The sequence below is a fragment of the Ictalurus punctatus genome, chromosome 18 (genome assembly GCF_001660625.3).
Source record: "Ictalurus punctatus breed USDA103 chromosome 18, Coco_2.0, whole genome shotgun sequence".
Classification (NCBI taxonomy): Eukaryota; Metazoa; Chordata; class Actinopteri; order Siluriformes; family Ictaluridae; genus Ictalurus; species Ictalurus punctatus.
The window spans coordinates 15,213,196-15,235,477 of NC_030433.2; the positions used below are offsets into that span (position 1 = coordinate 15,213,196).

Genomic DNA, 22,282 nt, shown 5'->3' on the forward strand with positions numbered 1-22,282 from the left:
TAGGTTAGCAGTGTAACTTAGAGCTATATTATCTTAGCACTAACGGCGGGTTTTATTTTACTTCGTTTTATTGTTATTTTTGTTGTATGCAACGCTTGGGAGTCGACTCTAAAATCTCAATGCTTGTGTTTGAAGAATCGGTTCTTTTATTTTTAACATCGACTCCGTCCTTGGATGAAACATGCAGCAGCTACTCAACACCCAGTAACCGTTTCCCCTTCTGGTAAATGTGTTGCTTTTCTTCGCGTGTGTGATTGTTTTGCTTCCGTGATACTGTTTGTGCTCTCGCGAGATTATTGAGAGATTTGCCTCTAATTTCTGCATATCCAAGTGGAAGGAATATTTAACAAGCTGTATTTGTTATGTTGTAGCTGACTGTAACAGAACCACGCTTTAACCAGGTGACCTGCGAAGACTGAAGGCTTGAACGCTGCGTCAGCCTCCTCAATTCAGAAGAAGAACGAGACTGAAGAAGTAACCATGGCGGCTTCCGAGGTAAAGCTTTCTCGTCTTGGGGCGAATTTAAAGGAGTATTGGTAGTTGTAGTAAATTACATGAATAATGTATCTAATATGGAGAGTTCTGTCACCCAACACATTTTTCTATATCTGTTAGCTGACATGATTATTGACAGGTTTCTTGCTACTTGTATCTTTTTTTATTTGTTTTTTTATTAATGTGTTTTGCTAATGGATGAGGGACTGTAAAATTTAAAAATGATTCATATTTACTTATACCACATGGCTGTTGAATTCTGGTTTCTGATTTGTAAAAAGGCGTTGATTATTTTTCTATAACAGCACCTCACACATGCTGTAATTCAAATAATGGTTTATATTAATATCTTTACATTAATGCTCTCATTTTAATAAGTCATTGTCTCTATAGTAGCTAGTTATTGTCTGGGACTTGACTTGGACATGGTTTATATTAATGTGCTCTTTCTAATAAGTTATTGTTTCTATAGTAACATCTCATGGACATGGACTTGTGTCATTGATCTGATGAAGATGTTCATTTAACAGTAACATTACATTTTGTATAATGGGAAAGTCTTAAGGATTTTTCACTTTCTGTTTTTTCCAACATGCCAAGCTGTGTTCCTTTGTCTTATTAACTTCGAGAGAGAAAGAGAAAGAAAGAAAAAAAAACATAGTTACAGAGTTAAGACTTTAATCAGATTGCGGTGGTACAAAGTGGAGAAACCACCTTGGGATGTGCTGTTAGAAAAAAAAAAATCCACTTTGGCATGGGAACAGTGATTTTGCTTTGTGTTGAGCTACATTACACCACTTCTTTGTGGATTATTTTCCTATAACAGCATGCCCAGTTGTGTTTTATTTCTTACTTATGACCAGTTGTATTGATTTAATGGTTTGAGTGCATTATAGAATTATAAATTTTGTTTTATTTGGCAATAGTAGTATCATGACATACTTTACATTTATGGTTATGGGTGCAAAAGACTTTAGTATTTAGCTTCAAGTGTAGGTAATAGTTGACTTTATGATACATTTCTTGGAAGTTGTAAATATTAGCCACACTAATCCTTTAATTCGTCATTTATTCCTGTAATTTGTTTCCTGCCGTGCAGGGAAACAAGTTGTGGGGCGGTAGATTTGTAGGAAGCACTGATCCCATCATGGAGAAGTTCAACGCATCAATCTCATACGATCAACGCATGTGGGATGCAGACATCAGAGGCAGTAAAGCCTACGTAAAGGCGTTGCACAAAGCCAAGCTGGTCACTCAGGAGGAATTGGTTCATATTCAGGGCGGCCTTGATCAGGTTAGCTGGCTTGAATTATTGGTTCCTTCTGTGAATCCTTTTCAATGTTTGTGGCCTAACAAGAATGGTGAGTTTTTTTGTGTGGGACTGATTCAGCGTTCGGGGAAATGAAAACTGTTTTATTGAAAGACTAGCCTGTAATTGTGATGTTTAAAAACGCTAACAATTTTCCTGTTCCTGATACATTTGTACCAACACTGCACACACTACCCTGTCAGTGTCACTGTAATTTCCAGTAGATGGGCTACAGTCTGTAATTGTATACCCACAATGTCGTACACCAGCAATCGTCAACTGGCGAACCGTGTCTGGATGCGGACCCAAGAAAGTATTTCGTAGCACCTTGAAAATATATAGTAGCAAAAAAATTATATCTTAAACATTCCTGTAGTTTCATGATTCTAGTTTTTTTTAAACATTAACCAGGATGGTTTTTGTCACAGATCCTCTGTTCTAGCTTATCCAGTCACATGCATTTAGTAAATTATTTAGCTGAAGCAGCTCATCAGGCCAGAGACTAGCTACGGGGCTAGAGACATTAGGTCAGAAAGAGTTTTCACAAACTTTACTTTCATAGACTTTACTTACCATCTCTGGTCTGATTATCAAACTGATGACAGATTTTAAAAAAGAAAAGTCGACTGTGAAAATAGAATGTTTAAAGACTGTTTGGGGCGAAGAGGTGTGTGTTTATTCTCCTCAAGTCAAATTAAAAACAGATGTGTTTCATCTGTTCAGAGTCTGTGGCACAAGTCAAAAGTGGTAATGGAAAGTACCATTATAAAACATTACATAGACAGAAATTCCTCATTAAGCATAATAGTTAAGCGTAAAATGTAACAGATGTTGCCATTCAGTCATATTTTTGCTTATTTGGACCATCATAGACATGTCCTGTGATACTGTGGTATGGTGGGTGGACATGATAAACTCACAGCTGTATGTTCATTTGTACACAACAACAGTAGCCCAGAGTCACATGACACCATTGATGGAGGTCATTGTGTACAAACTAAGCCAAAATAGTACCTGTACTTATTCATTGTTGTGTTGCATCACAAAACCTGTTTCCCACAGTGTGGAACTGTCTACCTCTGTTGTGCTAAATCAGGTTTTGGGTGAATGGTCCAGTGGTACATTCCAGATCAAGCCAGGAGATGAGGATATTCACACAGCCAATGAGCGTAGACTAAAGGTGAGCTTCACTGTATTGTCAAACCACAGTTGGCCTTGATTAATTGGGCAGATTTTTTTATCCAAAGCAGAGTCTTGGGCAGAATTTGATACAAGCATAGTTGAGGGTTTTCGCCAGAGCAGGAGATCTGAACTCGCAGCCTTCCTTTCATCAGAACTTTAATCATGGAGCTCCAATTGGTGCTGAAATAATATACTTGCTTATGTGGTTTTATGACACTGCATGATACACTTGTGTATAAAATGGACAAAATGACATGCCTAGATAGTTCAAGTGCAAGTTTATTATTTATTTAATTTTAAAAAAAATACATCATTGCATGACACACAAGTGCATGAAGTGGGATGTATTGTACATTTAGTAGAGACACCTAGCAAAACTAATAGTCTAAAATGTTATTTTATATAACTACCAGGGAATTTAATGCAATATGTACAATAAAAATAAACATACATGTCATATTAGTGTAAGAACAAGCAAAATATCAAGACAAAATCATTGATTGCTGATGTCTTCCTGTGTGATTCAATTGTTGTACAAATTGCCTGCTGTTCTGTGAGAAGTAGTCACGGTTCAATTAGATGAACCCCAAACTACATGCTTCAGGCAGGATGTGGAACTGCACAGTGGTGTCATGTATCAGTGGTGCTTTGAATGATTACCGGTGTGTGTCTGTTTTATAGGAACTGATCGGAGAGGCAGCTGGAAAGCTTCATACTGGCAGGAGCAGGAATGATCAAGTGGGTATCAGTTTGTACACGATCTAGGCGTTTTACAAATATTTAGACCAAAGCAATGTTGAATACTCGAATCTGATTGGTCGGAAAGCGTTGATTTTTCTTTAACAGCATCGAGATTTCTTTAACAGTAGCTCTGACAGTAGTGCTGGCTGTAATTCAAATCACAGGTTTATATTAATGCTCTCATTATATGTTATTATATATCTGTAGTAACGGCTCATACACAGGGACTTGTATGGTGGACATGCTACATAATCAAAGGCTAATAATAACCTAATTAGAAACATGCAGTTATTCAGTAAATAAAAACATATAATAGTTGATAGGATGAAGCTTTCTGTAAGGAGATGTTTATTTAACATTTATTGATCCTGTCTCAGGACACAATGTAACAGTCAGTAAGTTTCTACCATGGGAGACATTTTGTGACATGCTGTTTTTGGAAAATAATCAACTTCAGGGTCATAACACTAACAGTAGTTTTGTAATCAGACCTCATCACGCCACCCCGTTGTTGATCATTTTCCTCTAACAGCACACCCCATCATGTTTTATTACGTACTTATTAATTACCATATGTGTACATTTAGTAATTTTAAGTTATTTCTTATTATTATTATTGTATGTTGCTTGAATAGGTTGTGACAGATATGAGGCTGTGGTTGCGGGATGCTATCACCACTCTGAAGGGAAACACCATCCAACTTATAACTACCATGGTGGAAAGGGCAGCCATGTAAGAACATAAAAATAATGTGAATTCATATAAGATCTTTATATATATATATATATATATATATATATATATATATATATATATATATATATATATATATATATATATATATATATATATATGTACATACACACGTGGTCATCTCGTCATCATTCCATGATTTTCTCTGCTCTGTAGAGAAATCAACATCCTTTTTCCTGGATACACTCACATGCAGAGAGCGCAACCAATCAGATGGAGCCACTGGATTCTCAGGTACACTTTCACACAGCGAATATGCACAATGTGCATGATGATGACTTAGTATTTGCATTTAGTTAGTTTTTTTTTTTAGGCTAGTGACAGAAAAACTTACACCATGACTGATAGCAAAGCACTTTTCATTCATCAGCCTTAAAATTAAAACCACTGACAGGGGACATGAATAGCATTGATTCTCATTACAGTGGCACCTGTCAGGGGGTGGGATACATTTTTCAGCAATTGAACAGTTAGTTCTCGAAATTTATGTGTTGGAAGCAGGGAAATTTTGGAATATTTGTGCTGTGTTCATGCAGGATCAGAAATATAACATCACACAAATTTTGCATTAAGGCACAAATCCAGCAGAGTGTTGCAGGTGTCCTGATTAGTCTAAAAGCAGATTATGGCACGAGCACATTTCTGGAGGCTGTTTCTCACATTTTGCATCTTCCAGATTTTCATAGTATCTGGTAGAGTGAGTAGACTCAGTAGACTCGTTAACAATGGAGGCATCACTGCAGACTCTGTTTGAGTCAAGTTCTACTTTGAATCCAAATAAGCCAAATAATCAATATGTGCATGAAGCATATTCATGGTGCTGTTGTTTCAGTCACGCAGTGGCACTGAGCAGAGACGTGGAGCAGCTGGAGGAAATCAGGAAGCGGGTCAACGTTTTGCCTTTGGGAAGGTCTGTGTTAATTCTGATTCTAATATCTTCACATATGGGGCAGTGGTGGCTCAGTGGTTAAAGGCTCTGGGTTATTGATCAAAATGTCAGGAGTTCAAGCCCCAGCGCTGCCAAGCTACCACTATTGGGCCCTCCTCAATTGCTCAGTTGTATAAATGAGAGAAATGTAATTTGCTCTGGATAAGGGCATCTGCCAAATGCCATTAATGTAATGTAATGTAATATATTTATTAGCTAGCCCACCATGCAAGTAAAAGCTACAGAGTTCTGCCTCGTACAATGTTTTGGCTGCCTGAAAAGTGAAAGTGACCTTGTTAAATGTAGTAGCTAATGTAATGTACTCAAGTATGGTAAGCTATTTAATACATAACATTAATACAGCCTAAGGAAAATGCCAAAAGTAAACATATAAGCACATAATGTAAGCATATAATCATTGTTCTCTTCCTCAAAGCGTCAAAGGCACAGGATGTTTGCACTTTGGCAAAAAATAGTCTACACAATATGGTTATCTATTGATTTCAGTCTGAATGAATTATGTCTAATTATAGTAAATGTTGTTTTATAGTGGAGCCATTGCTGGGAACCCCTTCAATATTGATAGGGAACTTCTTCGGAAAGGTTTGGGTTTTTTTTAATGTTGGTTTTTTTTGTTTGTTTTTTTGTGGGGTTTTTTTTTGGGGGGGGGGAGCGGTGTTAGTGGTCTATCATGTAGATTAAACTCAAATCATTTATCCAAAAACCATTACATTAATTCCTGTGTTTGTCATATGTATTGTGCATAATCAAAGTGGGTTCTTAGGTAGTTCAAATTCATGTTCTGTTCTTTATATTCTCTGCTGCATATTCTGTTCATTTTTCTCCATGGTTTTAAATTCTCTGCAGAACTCAACTTTGACGGGATCAGCATCAACAGTATGGATGCAACCGGACAGAGAGATTTCGTCGGTATGTTTCTTGCTTAAAGTCTCTTAGGAATGCAAATTCAGCATTAGCTCCACACAGTGATGGCTGGTCACGATATTTAATAAGAGGGCTAAAAATAATTCTACCACCTACCAGTAGATTGGTGTTGCCTTTATTGGTGAAACTATTATAGTTGAGCCTTATCACGCGTTCACAGAGGAACATTAAATTGTAAGATCGATAAGGAACATTCTGTCTTTTTTCAGCTAGCAAGCACTATAAACAGGTATGTTGTGTTCAAACCACACAAAACTTATGATTTTGTTGTTTGTCGCTGTGTGTAATTTGTACATTGATTGGGACATTTTTAAAGCAAGTAATCTAGAACCTTGTTCATGTTGATTGTACCCATTATAGTCTTTCACATGCACCTTCTCGCTCACTGCTGATGAAATATTATGGAGTCAGAAAAGCAGGCTTAAATAAATTAGCCCTGTTGCACACAATTTTCAGTCATCAGCAAGAAACACTTGGATACCCGTAGCTTAGGCCTAATATCCATTTAGACTAGTCGGCCCTGGCTCCTCCAACTTTACATTGAAAGTGGAAAGTTAGATTCAGACATTAACCCTTGTGCGTCAATTAAAAAATGTTACACATAGCTCCATAGAGGACATAAATGTCCATAAAGACACACAAGGGCTAAAAACGTAACTAATAATAATAATAATCATCATAATTCCATAGATTTATATAGAGCTTTTTTAGGCACTCAAAGCGCTTTACATTGTATTGGAGGAAATCTCCAACCACCACCAATGTGTAGCATTGTGACACACCAGCTATTGGTGGAGAGGAGAGTGATGTAGACAAATCAGGGATGGAGATTATCTTTATTGAGATATATTCAGTTTGTGTGATTTAAAAAATATATATATGTATATATTTTTTTATGGCAGCTGAGTTCCTCTTCTGGGGATCGATGTGTCTCATGCACCTCAGTAAGATGGCAGAGGATCTGATCCTGTACAGCACCAAAGAATTCTCCTTTATCAAGTTATCCGATGCATACAGGTGAGCATATCGGCTTACAAAAGCATTAATCGATGTATATTCATTCTTCATTCATTACATAAAGTGATGTCTATTTAAAAAATACCACAGTGTACTTTATAATGTACACTAATAAAATAGCAATATGTTGTAGTCATTGTTTTCCCTCGTTTGTAAATTTCCAATTCTCATTCCCCAGAGATCTGTTTCTCTCTCTTAATTACAGTAACAGCACAAATTTGTATCTATTTTGTTAAATTGTGAACTTTAACATGCTGTTGTCTGCTGCACACATGCTGATACTAGTGTGTGTAGAAGTGCCATGTTAGTTAGATCTCTGCTTGTGTGTTTGCTGTGAGCAGCACAGGAAGCAGTCTGATGCCGCAGAAGAAGAATGCTGACAGTCTGGAGCTCATCCGCAGCAAAGCAGGACGAGTGTTCGGCAGAGTAAGGCCTAGCACTGAAGAGATTCACTGAAGAGAAATCAGTCCCTCCTTCCCTAATGACTTAATAATTGACAGTTAATTTTTTTTTTTTACTCTCAAGCAATTTATACAGCTAAGTGTTGTATACATTATGTTAACATTTTTGTTACATACATTTTTACCATTATTAATCTGTAACTGTTGGTTAGTGTGCAGGTTTTATGATGGTACTCAAAGGCCTCCCCAGCACATACAACAAAGATCTACAGGTAAACTGACATTTAGTTTTATAGAGAGAACAGCTTAATAATGTGTACTAGCGTTTGAAGTTCTCTTAGGCCCTACTCACCCATGCGTGTGTGTTTTGTAGGAGGATAAAGAGGCCATGTTTGACACCTATGATTCATTGCATGCTGTACTGCAGGTGGCTACAGGTGTCATGTCTACACTGGAGGTGAGAGTTCTTACAACTACCTGAGTTTAACCCGTTCAACCATATTGGGCACTGAAAAATGGCACCAAGTGTATACACATCAGCTGCTATCTTCTTATATCAGAACCTAATAACAGCCAAGCTTGCCTTTTTGTTACACACCTACTAGAGACAACCTGTAAGATTAGAGCACCTTGTTTCCTGCTAATGTATATGCAGGGTTAACAGAAGCATTTCATCTGCTGACTTTGAAATGCTCTTGGACAATTACTCTGAGACAAGCTAACAAAAAAGTGGGGTTGCCCAAAAGTGGCATGTAACTAATCAGTGAATACCAGTCATTCATTCATTAAGGTGTACAATCAAATTGGTTTTGCTGAGGAGGCTGTACTGGGCAGAGACTTCTCTGTATTCTTCCTCAGAAGGTTCAGGAACCCTATAGCTGATCATGGGAATGAACTATTTCTTAGCACGTCTGCCTCGCACCTCCAGGTTTGGGTGTTCGTGTCCCGCCTTCCCAATGTGTGTGTAGAGTTTGCATGTTTTCCCAGTGCTTCAGGGGTTCCTCGGGGTACTCCGCTTTCCTCCCCAGTCCAAAGACATGCGTTGTAGGCTGATTGGCATTTCCAAATTGTCCGCTGTGTGTGCGTGTGTGTGTGTGTGTGTGTGTGTGTGTGTGTGTGTGTGAGCGCGCGTGATTGTGTCCTGTTATGGGCTGGCAATCTTTCCAGGGTGTCCCCACCCTCGTGCCCCGAGTCCCCTGGGATAGGCTCCCGGTGAGCCTATGTAGGATAAGCAGTACAGAAAATCAATGGATATGGATAAAAAGATACTTAAAGTACCCCCGAAACCAAAACTGGTCTTTCAGAGTGTGTAGTATCCTCTCCCTTAGTGTTCTGGACATCAGTATATCACTTTGTCACCAATACTGTACATCACAGTTTGTCACTTTTGATAAAATGATTAAATTTTTTTAATGATTCATTCTGGATTAGTTTTCATCCAGTTAAATGCTATCTAGAACATATGTCCCACCCCCAGGCACGTGTCTCACTCTATAGTAACAGCCCATTAGCAGCAAATATGGTCATCAGCATTCACTGGTTGAGTTAAAAAACATTTGGAGTTTATTCATTTGGAAGAGGGTGGAATTTGGGGCTGCTCAATGTCAGTGTTTTGCTACCTCAGAGTGATCAAGACCAATTCTGTCTTTATACACTGTCTAGGCTTCTTCATCAGTAAGAGTATGTAGTATGATTTTATTTACCATTCAGATGCATCAGATCCTTCCTGGTAATAACCTAGTAGCTCTCTGTCACCATCAGTGGCACTGACCTACAAACAAAACTGAAATATGTATGGCATAAGTCCAACAACACATGGCATCTCATTGACTAAGGTATGATCCTCATTAAAGTTGACAGGCCTGGGAGAAGGTGTCAGTGAGTAATTCTCCACAGTTGAAGCAAGGCTGTCATTAAAGTCTTTACTGTTCATATTTGGCCAGTTCACAAAGCTCAATTCAAGTTTGTTTCGATACAGTGGGGGTTGTGGTGTATCACGAATGCTATTGGCTGCTAGGTAAATTAGTCAAACACACACTGTCACTTTTAACAGGTTTCAATGGAAATACTTTGATTTGCTATGAAAGTGCTTAATAACATTTTGGAATCTGCAGGTCAATCAGAAAGCTATGGAGGCAGCACTCAGTCCGGACATGCTGGCCACTGATCTGGCCTATTACCTTGTCAGGAAAGGAGTGAGTAATTTATCTTCTCACAGTTGCGCTGTTGTAATATTGAGCTATTAATTAAATAATCATCCATGTGTTTGTTGTAGATGCCTTTTAGGGAAGCTCATAGCTGCTCCGGAAAAGCTGTCTATCAAGCTGAGTCTAAAGGTGTCCCACTAAACAAGCTTACTGTGGAAGACCTCCATACTGCCAGGTCAGCGCACACACATTCGCACACACTCACACACACACACACACAAACACACACACACACACAGGTGGACTTTTACATCCATACATGCATGCTCACATTATTTAGTTACAATATCCCTCCTGTTGTATTCTCTTTATGTCACTAGCTTTTCACAGTAATTAGCGTTCCCTCTCCATACTAATATTACAATTACTAGCTGATAGAAACTAGCAAACAATAGAGTGCTTTCAAAGAGTGCTTTCACAAGTATATTGTTTTTTTTTCTTATGAACAAGTAGCATAACAAAATGACCTCTCATCCACTGCACACCCTCTCTTTCTCTCTTTCTCCTATTTTTTGTTTGTAGTCTAAAAGTATTAGCAAAGAATTTTTGTGCTAAATGCAGATAATAAACCAGTCTCAAAAAACCGCTTTAATAACACATGCCCACCTCCGTACAGATTTATTTTATGAACATAATAACAGGGAAATGGACTGTTGCTGAAGATGAATAAATTAATTTAAATTGAGTTATGATTACCATCACTGCAATGAAATATAAAATACAAATCAGACTCCCTGGCTATTCTTCACAGATCCCCGGATCCCACTTTGAGAACCATGGGTCCGGAAGACTCTATAGATGTTTAAAGCCAGCATGCTGTCACCAATCGATTTTAATATTAAAAATATAACAAACTCAGTCATCATCTGTCAGCACCATCTCAATATTCCTCTGATTCCTAGTTTTCTTTTAGTAACGCTATTGTTATTAAGAAATGCTTACAACTCTTTGTAGTAAGATAATGTGTACATATTTTTGTCATTATTGTCCCTGGTCACTAGGTTAGCTGTAGGAACCCAAAGTTGTTTATTTTCATATAACAGCACATGTGCTTTATTCCTCTTATACCACAGCAGTTTGCCAACACTAACAGTTTTTTATTTAGCAGAGAACAACATTGCATACTTTTTTTTAATCCATTAATGGACATGGAATCATGGGCAGTGGAATGGGGGAGGATGCACAATTGTGTATTAGAAAAGCAGACACTGACACTCTCCCCTCTTCTTTTATCTAGTCCTCTGTTTGACAGTGACGTGTCCTCAGTGTGGGACTACACAAGCAGTGTGGAGCAGTACAGCGCCCTGGGTGGCACAGCACGGAGTAGTGTTACGGCACAGATAGAACACATGAGAGCCTGGCTGAAGGTGCACAGTGTATAACTGTAATGTAAACCCTCACAAAGTTGGAACCACAAACATTAGCACATTTTCTAAACCATGTTGTTTTCAAGCTTTATCACATCCAACAGATTCATTGTCAAAATACTTTCTGTTTAAAATTTACTGTAGGCAAACATACAGTACAACATACCTGGGGCAGTGACTGCTATTATTATTATTATTATTATTATCAGCAATAATAGATGAACAAAGAAATAAACAAACTCTAAAATGTAGTATTTTGAGTATTTTTGAGTTTGAATGTTGAGGACTTTTAGTTTTGTTTTTTAAATCAACATTAACATATATCATGTATCACATAATTGGCATTAAAAATAATCAACATAGATTTTTTTCCAAGAGCCTCATCAAACTGAAAGACATACTCTACCGAAGATATAATGTCACTGCACACGACATGTATATGACTTAAAATTCCAGCAGCCCAATATAAAACTCCTTCCCACATCCCTACTGTTGTTAACACATGACTTTGCATCTCCTTTATTTATACATTCATCTTAAATCAGAACATTTTGTTTATTTCTAGCTATAATTCTGGTGGTTTGGGGGAATTTTGGGCTTTCTTTAATGTGGAATTTTGGTACAAGTTTTTAATCATAGTGGGGTACAAAAATATTCTGTTGTCTTGCACAGCATTGTTTTGCATATTGCCAACAAATGAATAAACAGGTTCTTTTTAAAAATGTGCTCAAGAGTACTAGAGTATTTACTGTATTCTCTGAAAATGTGTGTGTTTTTATCCTGAAATTATAAAGACAATACAAATACATTATGTGAATATACCCTCTATGAGCCCAAATATACAGAGGAGAAACAGACACAGAATTACTGGTTCTGACGATGTACAGGAACATGCCATGGATTTGTACACTATGCGCCCATTTAGCTTCTGCACTGGGCGGAAGTTGTCAATCATGGGCTTTCCCTTCTTGAACCACATCTGCTTTGTTACGTTCACCAACTGTGGAACACAGACAAACAAAAATGGTGGTGAGGACTGGAGGTATCCTTGTGGTGGTGAGGTATCTTCCTATGCTAATGATGCTTTCTGGTAAAACACTTGTCATATGCCTAATCATATATGAAATTTGCCATTCACCATCCATGAGAGCATGCTCAAAACTATGATCCCCAAGGGTTATAAATGGCTGTGGTCCATTTTGAAGTGATGACTTCATGAGTAAGCTGTCCTGCCTCCTCAGGCTACACCCTACACCATGAGAAAATACAGGCACAATAATGTAATTTTAGGGCCGTTCAGTGGGTAGCATGGCCGCATCAAAGCTCCAGCGTCCCTGGTTCGATTCTGACCATGGGTTGCTGTCTGTGTGGAGTTTCACATGTTGTCAATGTCTGTGTGGGTTTCATCAGACATCTCTGGTTTTCACACATGCCGGAGTTGCTTATGCTAAATTGTTCATGTGTGCATGGTGCCCTGTGATGGACTAATGTCACATCTAGCTTGTGTTCCTGCCTTACGCTATCCCAGCGTTACTGGGATAAGCCACCACTATCTTGACCAGGATAAAGTGGTCACTGAAGATGAATGAACATAACAGAATTTTTCCATGGTGGAGATGTTTTCTTATCTCTGACACATACTTAAATAAGAACAAATCTCTCAGTTTAATAATGAATGAATGGACTAAGCAGCAAAAATTTCACTGTGCTGTTGCTGGTCACATTTAGTGTGCCACTTGCCACAAGGTGCACTTGCCTTAAGTTTGTAAATTTACAAATAGCATAAATGACAAATGGAAAGCTGTGGCTCAGGTGGTAGAGTGGGTTGTCCACTAATTGTAGGGTTGGCAGTTCAATTTCTGGCCAACATGACTCTGCATGCCGAAGTGTCCTTGGGGAAGGCACTGAACCCCAAGTTGCTCCTGATGGCAAGCTAACGCCTTGCATGGCAGCTCTGCTACCATTGGTGTGTGTGAATGGGTGAATGAGAAACAGTGTAAAGTGCTTTGTAGAGCCGCTAAGGTTACAAAAAGTGCTATATAAGTGCAGACATTTACCATTTACAAATGCACAAGATACAAGGTACACCTACAGTACATCAAAGAGCTTATTTGCTGCAGTGCTTTTGGCTGTTCTGTTCACTGTAGTTGTAATGTGCTATTACAAAATGACTATAAGTAATGTTTTCTACTTGAACTGACCAGCATTTAAAGGTAAGCTTGTTTGTTGTCACGGCCATTTTGTAATTCACTGCAAAGAATCTCAGGAGCAAAGTGTCCATTGGTTGTTCTTTGAGAAAAGACCATTTTGAAGGGCCCACTAAAGGAAATGTTCTATATCATATCATTTTGGAAAGAACCTATAAATAGTTGCTGTGGATGGTCCCCATTCAAAGTGCCCTGGTTAGAGTTCATCACTTTAGAATGAACTGCAATTAATGTCACTCACCTCATACAGTAGGTTGCCAGATTTAATTGACTTTTTTCTAAGGGGGTGCTGGGTTGCATTGTATTCATCTCCAAAGCCAATCAAGAATTAAATCCCACCCATTTCACTCCCAAGAATCCTGGAGATATATTGCCAGATTAGATATATTGTCCAACACGATATTTCCAGTGATTTCTTGTGATATTGGGTTATTCAAAACCACCCAATTTGGCATCACCTCCCATAGTGGGATCTACTGATTCACTTGCCTTCCACATATAGAAGCAACACAGGATTTTAATTGAATCAAAATGAACAGTGGCAATAGTTTAGAGAACCCATGTACAGTCTGTGCCTACTCAGACTGGTCATGAGTTAAAGATAGAAAAGTTCTCTACCTGTTGTTGGCTGATGGTAAAAGACTCCTGGAAGATGGTCCAGAGGATGGCCTCATTGCAGCCTGGCGTGGTCAGTGAACCTGAGTAACGGTAATAACTGGAAAGCTTCTCCAACGAAGGCAAGATATCAGTCATCCGGAATTCTGGGACAATACTGGTGTTCCCTTTGTAAGTAGGATAATCACATAACACACAATTTGTGAGATATGGTTTCTTTCCCTTACCTCACAGTTTACAAAGATTATTGCCAATTCTCACACTATTGTCTAAGCAAGAGGTTCTCAACCTTTTGCAACCAAAGCCCCACAATCTCCCCTAACATGTGGCATGCCCCCACCCCCACCATATTGGTGGAGACCAGGTATAACGATTATCTATTCTATATAAAATCTATCTATCTATCTATCTATCTATCTATCTATCTATAATCTGTTTTTGATTGGTAGATTTTTTTTTGCTTTTGTGTTTTTGTACTTTAATTACTTATCATAAATTTTATGACTTAAAACTATTTAACGGACAGGTATAGAACATGAATGATCAAAAATGTTTCTGAACATTAGGCTATAACTACTTTGAACAAGAGAACTAGGTTGTAATAATGTGGACTATTTTACATGTAAAACATATTACGTTCCAATCGTCTTGCGTTCTAAAAACATTCACATAAGAATGATGTAACTAATCTAAGTCTTCCTCTATCGCACGACAGGAAGAAAGTTGAGGGCTAACCAGACAGTAATGTCCTAGACATGTCCAATTTGAAGAAAAGATGTGGCAGTTGGATTCACGTGTCTCAGAGGTAGTGTTTGCTCCATTCTCTCTGGCTTGATAATTGCTGTGTGATAAGGGAGATGATGAGGCTGGCTTCATGTATCAGAGGCAGCATGTGTTAGCCTTTACCAACTAGCCTTTGGTAGTTGTCATGTGATAGGGTAGAGATAGTAGGTGGCTGGGAATTGACAAATGACCAAGTCATGATAAAATGGGAGTAGAAATCTAAGGAAAATGGGGTAAAAATCCCCAAATGGGGCAAAGAATCCTGGAAGTCCAGATAAGTTAACTTCTGATACTGTCTACAGGAGCTCACCATCATATGGAATTCTTCCCAAAGCCTGAATCACTTGATTGAATTTCTGGTTTTCTTCTGTGGACACCTAAGGCAAAGAACAAGGACATCATGTCATCATTAATAGAATAAGCATGGCAGAATACTGTGCTACACTGAGACACTCCATCAATCAGAGATGCCCAAAGTTTGTTACCTGATAGAAGAAGGCAAGACCTGCTACCCCTTCTATATCATTCATGGCTTCCTTCAGGGTTGTGTACTGCTCTTTTATATGAACAATATGGAGCTTTGGGATAGAAGAAACACAAATATACAGAAACACTGTGTGTGTGTGTGTGTGTGTGTATATATATATATATATATATATATATATAGCAATCTTGGTTTAACAAGGAACAAAGCATTTATGTTTCTGCTTTTAAACTAAATTTGTGATTGTGATTTGTGATCTCACTTCCATGGGATACTGTTCCCCATCTACAGTGTGTTCTGAGCCTGGCCCATCATCCACTCCCCAGTGTAGATGCAGCTGGATGGCCTTGTAGGTGGCAGGCAGATCCCCACCTCGGATCAGCAAAGATGGAGGTAGTGCAAACACAGCTAAGGAAGTGCAAAATGTTACAAATACAAAGGCAAATGCTGCACACGATTTAAGTATTTTGTTGCTCATCACTTTTATATTTCTTATGATGCTTATAATTATGATGAGTTCTTATAATGAGACCCTAATTAAGTCTAAGGAAATATACAAACATGGACAAACATACTACTGAGATTGTTATAACTGAACTGAATGTGACTCAGCTGACACAGATTTGCCTGAAATAAATGAAAAAATAGAACCAATGAAATTGTGGATTCACCAGTATTTCCAAGGTTCTGCACAGTGATGTTCAGAGTTTGTGTGTAACCTTCGAAGATGATCGGGGTTAGACGGGGGTCATGCTTCGCCTTGTGTGTCACAATGTTAATGGGTGACTGGTTCTGGCCTCCACAAACTGGAAAGTCTTTGTCCCACTGACTGGGCTCTGAAACATCATCAGAATAATGCATAATCAGCAAAGTGGCACAATTGAATTATGGCCAAAAACTCCTTAATTCATTCATCTTTAGTAAGTGCCTTATCCTGGTCAGGGTTGTGGGAGATCAGTTGTCTATCCCAGGACTGAGGACATACAGGAATACATCCTGGATGGGATGTCCATCTACTGCAGGGCACCATGCTCTCATCCATTCACACACACTTTTAAACTTAGGGGCAATTTACAGTAGCCAATCCACAGAACAGCATGTTTGTGGGAGTTGGGAGGGCATTGGAGAACCTGGAGGAAAACTATGCAAATACTGGGAGAATGTACAAAACTTCTCAGATTGTAACCCAACCTCAGGTTTGAACCAGGGACCCACCATGCCAACCTAGCCAATAAATAAATGGTTGAAAGCTGACTTAGCTTACCTCTGCACTGGTCCTCGCATGAGTACTGGCTCTGATAGCACCACTGAACTGGAACAGAGGAAACAGTTGAAATTGGGTTCAAGAGTTCATTGGATAATTAAGGAATATCAGCTTCCATAAAAGGTTCTATTTGGAACACTCTGTTATGGAAACACTCTGTTGAAGGTTTCCCCAGAAGGACAACTGGTATAGTATTTTTTCCTTTGGACACCAGTCCAGTAACAAAAGATTCCAGTCATATAGCATTTGGCACCTTTCCTAATTTACACCAACAAGAATTAAATGGTACTATGGGTGGAGATAGTAGTACCGTTTGTTGCTGATTATGCACAGTATGCAGACATAGAGCTACTATTTAAAAAAAAATTCACAGTGAGGTCAATTCTGAAGTGTTTATGCCGTACTTCCTGTAAAGGCAACACCCTCAACTGGTAGAATTCTGAAGGATTCCTGGTTTTAGGATTCAAAAAGAAGAGCCATTCTGCAAGCACTTTTAACGTTTTTAATAGTGTCCTATTCTTGCATGGTTGCTAACACAGTTTATTCATGGACTTTAGCATTTTTACTATTACTATTATATGCATGTATACCAATGTTTAATAGGTAAATGCCATTTTTGCCATTTAGAGTAATAACAATGGCAAAATATTAGGAGAAAAATGTCTGTTACTTGGTCCCTTTAATAATGACTGCAAGCATTAGATTTTCGAGTATTCTTTGGACTGCATTGTGAGAACACTTCAGATGTGTTATCATTTGAATACTGAGGAAATGCAACGGTGCATGCAGATGGCTGTGATTAAGCAGTTGTGCCCCATAATGATTTTGCACTCTCTCAGATCATACCTTAGGTATAATATATGGCAAAACATACAGTTTGGTGACTTTCAGCCCAAAATTGAAATGCCACACAAGCATTAGATATGTAAGGAATAAAACACTTTGGGCATGCTGTTATAGAAAAATAGTGATCAATAGAGGATGGGTGTGATGCAGCCTGATGCGAAGTGAAGTTACTGTTACCAGCCTGGAGTTGTTTTTTTTTCTTATCACAGCATGGCTTATAGTGTTTTTTTGTTTGTTTGTTTGTTTTTTAAAAAAAATAATTTAAAAATGTTATACTTTTTATCAGTTTATAGTTACATTTACTGTGTTCCTGCCTCACACCTGGTGTTCCTGGGATAGGCTCCAGATTCATAGTGACTCTAACCAGGATGAAGCGGTTCCTGAACGTGAGTGAGTTACATTTAATGTTGTGTAACATCTAGGAAACAGGTTAATTCCTTTTATCACTTATGTCACAGGTTCCGAACCATTCTCCTGGAGTACCCTGTGTTCAGCACATTTTAGTGTTTTCCCTGTTCTAAGACACCAACCTTCACCCAGGATGAGCTGTTAATTATCTAATTGTTGGTAGCACAGAAAGCACTAAAATGTGCAAGACAAGGGGTTTGCCAGGACCAGGGTGAATGTGACTTACATAATAGCAGCTATAGAGTCATCACCTCAACAGCGTTTTTTTTCTGTTCACTTGAAGTTAATAAGACAAGCTTCTCATGTTACTATGATACTGAAATGTGCAAAGTCCTCTGTCCTGAAGATTGTCCTGTGTCAGACAACTTCAGACTGTTACAAAGTGCTTACACAAATGTTAAGTTAATGTCTCCTCATGGAAAATTTCATCATAACAGTCATATTTATTTCTTTGTTAAACATGTTTTATTCTGTTTATTATTTGGTTTAGATTATGTAGACTAGAGCATCTGTCAAGTCTCTTTGAATAAGTCTTTACTATAGAAGCGATCATGTATTAGAATGAGCGTGTTAATATGCATAATTTGGCCAAAAGTATGTGGACATCTGATCATCACACCCATATGTGCTTGTTGAACATCTCATTGCAAATTTTTTCCAGCCTTGGCTGTTATAATAACCTACACTCTTCTGGGAAGACTTTCCACTAGATTTTGGAACGTGACTGTGGGAATTTCTGCCCATTCAGCCAAAAGTGTATTAGTGAGGTTGGGCGTTGACGTTGGACGAGAAAGCTTCGTGCACAGTTGGCAGTCCAATTCATCCTGAAGGTGTTCAGTGGGGTTGAGGTCAGAGCTCTGTGCAGACCACTTGAGTTCTTCCACACCAACCCTGGCAAACCAAGTCTTCAGGGAGCTCGCTTTGTGCACAGAGGCATCATCATGCTGGAACAAGTTTGGGCCTCTTAATTCCATTGAAGGGAAATCTTAAAGCTACAGCATACAAAGACATTCTAGACAATTGTGTGTTTTCAATTTTGTAGGTAACAGTTTAGGGAAGAACCACATATAGGTGTGATGGTCAGGTGTCCACAAACTTTTGCTAATACCACGTAAGCCTGAAAATTGTCTTGCAGACGGCATTAATTTCGGAAAATGAATCACCTTCTGACCAATCAGATTCAAGAAATCCACTGGTATTCAGTGATTAGTTGTGTTGGGTTTATATTATGACCACACTCCAATTACTGTGAAAACCTTAAACAGTCAAGTCACAATAATTGTTCCCCGTGTTCCACTGTCTCCCGTTTTTACCAGTTTTTGTTTTTGAATATGCAGCAGAAAACCCCCACTTCTTTGTCCATGCTGTGACTTCCTGCCAAGGGTTGCGATTAATAATCTCAGTGGTGGTGCATTAACTGAACTTTAACTGAATGTGCTCTAATAAACTTCAAAAACAGACAATGAAAGGCTTTGTGGAAAAGAAGTAAGTAAAGCTTCATTTAAAAGGTCTGTGGGAAAAATACTAATAGGTAGGCTATTTTTAAGCAAGACAATACCACAAGGAAAAGTACAGATTAAATACTGTACGTACAGTTCAGAAAAGCAGACCCTTATACAATAGCACTGCTATTTGATTTGATGTGAAAGCAAGTCAAATCAAATAGAATGTAAATAATAGACAGAAACAGGTTATTAAGGGTGTCTGGAGAAATCCAGAGGTGATCATTAAGTCTCACAATAAACCTGTTTGTGGGAGTTTTCACACAGATATTGATTACTTTAATACACAATGTGTGTCCTGACGTCATTATGCTTTCTTACAGTTTCATATACTGAAAGCACTTTAAAAAAAATCGCTGCAATATTTTATTTAACATTAATGCACGCTGTTAGATTATACAAAGGATTTTAGAAAACAAAAGCATTGAATGGCACAAAAACATCAAAGTTGAAATGCATCATTTATGATGGACTTGTCGGTGTGCATACATGAGTTTATCATATTTCCCACCTGAGATATGCAAAAAAAAAAAAAAAACTGCACATCTGGAACCATCCATTAACATTTTATTTCAGAAATCAATTCAAGAAAATAATAATTTAATTTACCACAAAATATTGGTACTGTAATTTGCAAGTGCCTTAGTAGAAAAAAGATATATTTTTCAGCATTAATCCTATAAATACACCTCACTACATTGTATATGGATATGCAGGAGAAACCTATGCATTAAATGGACAGCAAAACCCAAACAGCAGCAGCACTGAGTTACAGTATTCTTTTTTGTTTGTTTAACAGTCACACTACTTACACAGTATGTATTATCATGACACAATTGCTTTTAAAAAAGTTGTCTAATCATGTGGAAGTCTTACCAGAGTGGAAACATGGAGCAAGCAGAAGACATAACCCAAGGAGCGTGGACCACATGACTGCAATAGCAACAAACTCAGTCTGGCATTCGGGACAGAAGAGCACCTGTAAGGATGGCATAGGAGGGAGAGGGAGAGAGAAAGAGAGAGAGAGAGGGAGAGAGGGGGAGAGAGAGAGAGAGAGAGAGGGAGAGAGAGAGAGAGAGGGAGAGGGAGAGAGGGGGAGAGAGTTTGGGTTTGTATGTGTGTGAGAAAAAGTGAGTGAGAGAATTTTTGTCCCAGTGTCCACTCAAGAGGCAGGCACTACAGTATGTCTAGCTGATGAAGACTGATTATGGTACTGAATATGGTAATGAAGTCCAATCTAGAACCTTGGATGATTTCAATGTAATATAATATATTTTATTCAACAATAGATTGAATGGTTTCTGGATGTAGATTAAGAGATCTAATGAGAAAGTCAGAGGTGACATTTACATTTACATTTATTCATTTAGCAAACGCTTTTATCTAAAGCGACTTACAAATGAGAAGTGACAGTAGCAAGGAACATCTCAGCATGGTCAACAGCATGGTCAACAGCATGAGGAAGACACCAGACTCAAAAGGGAAACCGTCCTCTTCTAGGTAAGATCAGACAGCAAGATCATTACTCTTCTACAAATGTGTACGATATAGTCAAACATCTCCTTGCTCAATGTATCAGCTCTGTTTGGATTAAATGATTCGACAGCTTTTTAAGGACATTTTTGTCATAACGATGCATTGACTGAGTAAGCAGTGTGACTTAAACAAAAAAACAACAGAATACTGTGACTTGTTAAATAGTGCTGATGAGAACTTCTTGATGCTGTTTGGGGTTTGTCGTCTATTTATTGCATGGGGTTCTCCTGCATGTCCATATACAAAATAGTGATGTATATTTCAGGGATTTATGAAGAGAAATTCTTGAGAAATTGTATCAGATCCTCATACAAAATGTAATATAAGACAAAGAGAACATGAGGAAACGCAAAACACTGGTTTTTAACTGATCGTTTCATTTACTGAAGAAACAAGGTTATGCTATGCCTATATCACCTAAGTAATAAAATGTAGTCCCCCACCACCCAAACTTGTTGGAAATAACTGGTTGTCTCACTTTTAGCAGCAACAACTGCAACACAAATGACAGATTTATATTAATGCACTTGTTCTCATTATGGTTTCTGTAGTAACAAAGGACACCGAGGCAAACGCTCCACTAAAACAGATTAATTGTGTGTAATCATTGATATAGTGAGGGTTTAATGTGATCTGATGTTTATTTAGCATTTATGCAACAGTCAGAGATAAACCTGTTTTTTTTTTTCTGCTACAGGAAAGTTTTCAGGATGGATGACTGAGGATCGAGTATTCTTACCCTTAAAATTGACAAGCTGCATTTATTTTGCCTTTTTAACTTAAAGTGAAATTAAAAAGAGAGACGACTGAGGGAACGACAACTGATTTAATGTAAGTGATAATAGGAACTAAATTCTTTCATGGCTGTTCCACAACCATCCATCCATCAATTTTCTACATTGCTTGTCCTGGTGAAGGTCGCGGTGGCAGTATACTAAGTAGGCCAGATCAGACCTCCCTATCTCCAGAGACAGATTCCAGCTCCTCCTGTGGGATTCCCAGGCGTTCCCAGGCCAGCCAGGAGATATAATCCCTCCAGCATGTCCTGGGTTGGCTTCGGGGTCTTCGCCCATGGTAGAGCTGCACAGGCAGCCTCCTGGGTGGCATCCTTACCAGATGCCTGAAGCACTTCCACTGGTTCCTCTCGATCTGGAGAAGTAGCGACTCTACTTCGAGGATTTCCCAGATTACTGAACTCCTCACCCTATCCCTAAGGTGAGTCCGGCAACCCTGTAGAGAGACCTCATTTCCGCCTCTTGCACCTGCGATCTTGTCCTTTTTGTCATTACCC

General features: G+C 38.5%; 2 protein-coding genes across 4 annotated transcripts; one reads left to right on the plus strand and one right to left on the minus strand.

Moving 5' to 3' along the window:
• Positions 1-90: 90 nt before the first annotated feature.
• asl (argininosuccinate lyase) lies at positions 91-12,072 on the plus strand. Of its 2 annotated transcripts, none has more exons than XM_017492935.3 (17): positions 91-223; positions 372-495; positions 1,595-1,789; positions 2,901-2,984; positions 3,668-3,724; positions 4,363-4,460; positions 4,638-4,715; positions 5,314-5,391; positions 5,960-6,012; positions 6,277-6,339; positions 7,257-7,371; positions 7,713-7,797; positions 7,985-8,044; positions 8,146-8,229; positions 9,887-9,967; positions 10,048-10,154; positions 11,217-12,072. In XM_017492935.3, the coding sequence occupies exons 2-17, from the start codon at positions 481-483 to the stop codon at positions 11,359-11,361; spliced, it is 1,398 nt and encodes a 465-aa protein (XP_017348424.1). In that variant the 5' UTR covers positions 91-223; positions 372-480; the 3' UTR covers positions 11,362-12,072. The 2 variants fall into 2 exon arrangements, with proteins under 2 accessions (XP_017348424.1, XP_017348425.1); XM_017492936.3 differs by having other exon boundaries at positions 157-223; positions 402-495.
• On the minus strand, positions 11,834-20,593 carry ca4c (carbonic anhydrase IV c). 2 transcript variants are annotated; one of them, XM_017492942.3, is made up of 8 exons: positions 20,332-20,588; positions 16,700-16,747; positions 16,107-16,271; positions 15,698-15,843; positions 15,437-15,529; positions 15,262-15,328; positions 14,172-14,335; positions 11,834-12,346 (listed from the first exon to the last, which is right to left on the minus strand). In XM_017492942.3, exons 1-8 carry the CDS (start codon positions 20,447-20,449, stop codon positions 12,155-12,157), a joined length of 993 nt encoding a protein of 330 aa, XP_017348431.1. In that variant the 5' UTR covers positions 20,450-20,588; the 3' UTR covers positions 11,834-12,154. The 2 variants fall into 2 exon arrangements, with proteins under 2 accessions (XP_017348431.1, XP_053543771.1); XM_053687796.1 differs by lacking the exon at positions 16,700-16,747 and having other exon boundaries at positions 20,332-20,593.
• Positions 20,594-22,282: the final 1,689 nt, after the last annotated feature.

What these genes read in the sequence shown, in the direction of transcription:
- asl (XM_017492935.3), top strand. An exon ending in GCAGGAGCAGGAATGATCAA is followed by an intron (nt 3,725 to 4,362) that starts GTGGGTATCAGT and finishes TTGCTTGAATAG; the next exon opens with GTTGTGACAGATATGAGGCT. An exon ending in AACGTTTTGCCTTTGGGAAG is followed by an intron (nt 5,392 to 5,959) that starts GTCTGTGTTAAT and finishes GTTGTTTTATAG; the next exon opens with TGGAGCCATTGCTGGGAACC.
- ca4c (XM_017492942.3), bottom strand. Translation starts at nt 20,449, where the DNA reads ATGCCATCCTTACAGGTGCTCTTCTGTCCCGAATGCCAGACTGAGTTT. An exon ending in GCAGAACCTTGGAAATACTG is followed by an intron (nt 15,844 to 16,106) that starts GTGAATCCACAA and finishes GCACTTCCTTAG; the next exon opens with CTGTGTTTGCACTACCTCCA. An exon ending in TTACCATCAGCCAACAACAG is followed by an intron (nt 12,347 to 14,171) that starts GTAGAGAACTTT and finishes TGTGTTCCACAG; the next exon opens with TTGGTGAACGTAACAAAGCA.